Source organism: Leopardus geoffroyi, chromosome C1 (genome assembly GCF_018350155.1).
Source record: "Leopardus geoffroyi isolate Oge1 chromosome C1, O.geoffroyi_Oge1_pat1.0, whole genome shotgun sequence".
Classification (NCBI taxonomy): domain Eukaryota; kingdom Metazoa; phylum Chordata; class Mammalia; order Carnivora; family Felidae; genus Leopardus; species Leopardus geoffroyi.
In genome coordinates this window covers 43,218,364-43,222,960 of record NC_059328.1, presented here as the reverse complement: position 1 = coordinate 43,222,960, position 4,597 = coordinate 43,218,364, and the positions used below count along the sequence as shown (strand labels likewise).

At 48.6% G+C, this 4,597-nt stretch overlaps 1 protein-coding gene across 1 annotated transcript; it reads left to right on the top strand.

The window, feature by feature from the left end:
- The first annotated feature begins 948 nt into the window (after window positions 1–948).
- Window positions 949–3,369, top strand: LOC123597911 (phosphate carrier protein, mitochondrial-like). The gene has a single exon (XM_045477462.1). It carries the CDS (start codon window positions 1,013–1,015, stop codon window positions 2,015–2,017), a length of 1,005 nt encoding a protein of 334 aa, XP_045333418.1. The 5' UTR covers window positions 949–1,012; the 3' UTR covers window positions 2,018–3,369.
- The last annotated feature ends 1,228 nt before the right edge of the window (window positions 3,370–4,597 follow it).

The window sequence follows — 4,597 nt, the reverse complement described above, 5'->3', positions numbered from 1 at the left end:
CCCAGCACACAGTGGGTGAATGAATGAGTGAATGCTAGTGATTTACACGTGGAGTCACTTAATTCTCACTTTCCAAGCCAGTGAGACTGCAGTCTCCCTAGAGGAAGTGAGGGTTTCTGCCTCACTTTTGTGATCTCCAGAATTATGCCAGGGATTCAGTAGTCAATGAAAAAATACCTAATGAATGAAAATAATCAACAGAATCCCCACCCCCCAACTCAGCGAGTACCTCCGTGCTTCCCAAGCCCTCACTGCAATTCTTGGAGGGAAACAGGAGTGGAGTGTGAGTGCTTGGGGGGAGACGGCATCCCTATCTGCCAGATGAGAATGGTAGGCTAGAAGCCGCAGGACTGGCTGGCCTCCAACACCATGTTCCTGGTTCTCTCTGCCCATTCCTTCCATAGAACACTCTGTTGCCATGGAGAGGACTATTGCCCTAAGTGGGCACAATTAGGTGAGACCTCCAGAAAGGCCTCTCAGGAAAGCAACGGTGCATGGCGACTCTTGGCCCCCTAGCCCAACTCCTTATCTATTTGCTCGCCTATTCCTGTGTGTACTCATGTTTGTACCTATTGATTTACTTTATTAGCGTCTTTGTAGAGGACTAGGCAGCTGAGCTGGGCAGAAGCCACCTGGGCACGCAGAGCCTTACCTACCGCTCAAGGTGAGATCTAGGGACCACTGCCCATTGGCTAAGGAGGGCTGAGGGGATGGGCTCCTGCCGCTACCAGAAGCCCATTGGGCTGAAGGTGTGAGGGAGGAGCGGAGGGAGGTCCTGGCGGTGAGGGACAGGGTGATGCTCCCCCTAAACCTCTGGGAGCCGGCCTCAGGTTCCCAGCTAACCCGACCTGTACGGCTGCGCAGGCGCATGCCGAGGGCGGGCAGAAACCCTACGGACACCGACGGTTGGGGTCACGCGCGGGAAGCTCACGAAGCATGCGCACCTGTCCTTGGGCCCCCGAGAGGAACGAGCTCCGGCCGAGAGAGGTGTGGGGCTGGACGGAGCGCGGTCATGCGTGACGCTGGCGGTTGCCGGGCCCTGCAGGCCGGAAGCTTGGGCCCGCTCAAGGGCAGGTTCTGGGCGGCGGCGGCCGCGACGGAGCAGAGCTACGAGTACGGCTCCGCGAGATACCTGCTGCTGTGCGGCCTGGGCGGCATGCTGAGCTGTGGACTGACTCACACGGCCGTCGTGCCCCTGGACCTGGTCAAGTGCCGCATGCAGGTGGACCCCGCCAAGTACAAGGGCATCGTCAGCGGCTTCGGCGTGACGGTGCGCGACGACGGGCTGCGCGGCCTGGCCCGAGGCTGGGCGCCGACCTTCCTGGGCTACTCCCTGCAGGGCCTGTTTAAGTTCGGCCTCTACGAGGCCTTCAAAATGCGCTACGCCGAGCTCCTGGGCCCGGAGAAGGCGTACCGGTGGAGAACCGGCCTGTACCTGGCCGCGTCGGCCGGCGCCGAGTTGTTCGCCGACGTGGCGCTGGCGCCCATGGAGGCGGTGAAGGTGCGCATCCAGACGCAGCCCGGCTTCGCGGGCACGCTGCGCGCCGCCGCGCCGCGCATGTACCGCGAGGAGGGCCCGCGGGCCTTCTACAAGGGCGTGGCGCCGCTGTGGCTGCGCCAGATCCCCTACACCATGATGAAGTTCGCCTGCTTCGAGCGCACGGTGGAGGCGCTCTACGAGCACGTCGTCCCCAAGCCCCAGAGCCAGTGCACCAAGGCCGAGCAGCTGGCCGTGACCTTCGTGGCCGGCTACATCGCCGGCGTCTTCTGCGCCGTCGTGTCCCACCCGGCCGATTCGGTCGTGTCCGTTTTGAACAAGGAGAAGGGCAGCTCGGCCTTGGGAGTTCTCCAGAGACTGGGGTTCGCGGGCGTGTGGAAGGGCCTGTTCGCCCGCATCATCATGATCGGCACCCTGACTGCGCTGCAGTGGTTCATCTATGACTCGGTCAAGGTCTATTTCAAGCTGCCTCGCCCCCCGGTCGCCCAAGCGCCCAAATCCCCGAAGAAGCAGAAGTAGGCGTGGGTGTGTCAGCCCCTGTGGCCACCGTCCGCCCGGAAGGCCATCCCGTGGGAGGGGGGTGGGGGTGGGGTGCGTCCAGGCAGTGCTAGCGTGTAAAATGTTCGGTTTTCTGCTTTGGGAGAGGTGACGATATGTAGTCCGAGTTCTCTTTAAAGGATTGATTGCTTCTCTTTCGGCGATCCAAGAGGATTGCAGCCGTTTCATGTAGGGGTCCGGACCCTTGTCTTTGGGGAGTCGGCATGGCTGCTTTAGCTCGGTAGCTTTTGAGCCACTGTAAGGAGAAAACCCTTAACGGGAAGTCATGTTAGGTAATTCAGGGTCTCTAGTTTGTTTCTACCTTGATCCACCGTTCGGTGGAGATTTCCTGAATAGCCTACTAATGAGGTTTTAAGGTCAGCACAACTGTGTGGGACAGGGAACAAAGTAAAATTCTACTAAAAGGCATTCACCTCAGTAGAAGTCGTGTACCTATTGAATAGATGACGGACTCATACCATGTTTCTTGTTCATGTCCATTACAGGTAAAAATTATTAAAAGTCAAATTGTGACTTGTATTGCCTGATACCTTAGAATGTATTCTCTGTTTTCAAAGAGACATGAAGATCTGCATTTTCTCATTTTGCTTTGTCCAATTCTCTTCCTGATGTTGCTGATTAGAACATAGCTCTCTCCAGGAAGTGCTACAATTGGATCAATGTGGAAAACCAAAATGAGATGAAGGGCAGGCTCTGAGAATAAATATGTAAAGAAAAGGCTCTGTTCTCTAAAAATTTCTTTTGTACAACTCAGCTTTCAACAGCCCCACATCCAAAGAGGATCATACCACCCTGACATTTAAAAACACACACATGAAACCCTGCAATTCCAATTTTTTGTTGAATATTAAAGAATGGTTTTGGTGACTTTGGAAAGATCTCACTTTTAATGTCACAAATGCCATTCATTTAATTTGGTACATGTTTCCATGATCTTTACAATGGTTGAGCTTCATAAAATTTACTGAAGTTATAAGGCACATTTTCAGTTTTCTGAGCCCTTCACATCTCTGCCTGAGGAAATTATAAAATTAGTGAAATTCTGTGAATTAGAGATGTTTGTGGAATATGAGCAAGAAATAAACTTCAATGTGATATTTGCTATAATTTGCCTGAATGTTACACGGTTGCCTTAACTTGTATTAAAGACTGCAAACTTAAAATATGTTGATGTTTTAACTATGTAATAGTAAACTGTTCAGTGTAAGCTGAAGTTTACACAGTGTAACAGAAGCTTAAAAGTGTCTAAATTTAAGTAAGTATATTTGAACTGTCTTGACTGAATATAATAAAGAACTTGGAGGAAAAAATCAGAACTTGTGAATGAGCTAGAATGAAATTTATATTTAGGGCCTGTATTTTGTTTATTATTGGGGAAGATGCATGGGAAGGATACGATGTATTTTTTTTTTTTAATTTTTAAATGTTTATTTTTGAGAGAGAGAATGCGCGCGCGCGCGCGCACATAAGTGGGGGCGGGGCAGAGAGGGAGGGAGGCATAGAATCTGCAGGAGGCTCCTGGCTCTGAGCTGTCAACCCAGAGCCGGATGCAGGCCTCGTACCTGCCAACTGTGAGATCATGACCTGAGCAAAGTCGGACACTTAACCGACTGAGCCACCCAGGCACCCCCAGGATACTATGTATTATTAAGACATTGACTTTCCTTAGGCAGTTGGTTTCCAGGTTTTTGAAAAGAGTTCTCAATGAAGGAGAGTGATAAATTTCAAAGGACTAACTTGTGCATGTTCTTACTAGGAAAATTTTAATACAAATATATTTCTGTCTGGTGTTGCCTTGTAAAATGTTAGTGGGAAGTTTCTTTGGTCAACAGTTTAATAAGTTCTTTCTGTAAGTACTATGATTTAACGATTTGCTACAAAATCTTTGGAATTTCAACATACCACTAGTTCTGCTCTGTGGCACTTCATGATTGCTCTGTTGAGAACACCAGATAATTTCTGTAATATACCCTGAGAATTATAATCTAAGAAGAACTATTTGCCGGATTCTGACTATTGTGGACATGGTCACGGAAATGGGTTTACTTAGTTTGGGTTGGCAGTTTTCCTGTTCAGTTCCTAGATTTCTATTCATCTCTTTTTTTGTTGCTAGTTTACAAATGTCTGTCTAAGTAGGGGCCAGAGTAGCTGACAATAAAGACTAAAAATTAAGGTTAATAAAGGTCAATAAGTAAATCAATTTAAGTAAGGTTAATAAATACAAGTTAACTTAATTAAGTAACTTAATGACTGTTTTACACTCAGAGTCATTGGGGATTTTTTCCCTAGTTAACTATTCCTTTGGTACAACTTAAACTTCTATTCAGTGTTTTACTTTGTAATTACCGCTCAGTGAAATCATGCAAATCCGTTAGGATCAGAAAAGCCATAGTATATGTTTGGCATTATGAGACATTTTATATGCATTTTCTCATAATCTCAATCCTTGAAGTAGTGAGTTTTATAGATAAAGTGCATTATATATATAAAGAAACAGATTCAAGGGCTGGGTAACTTTCTCAACATCATATAGCTAGTAAG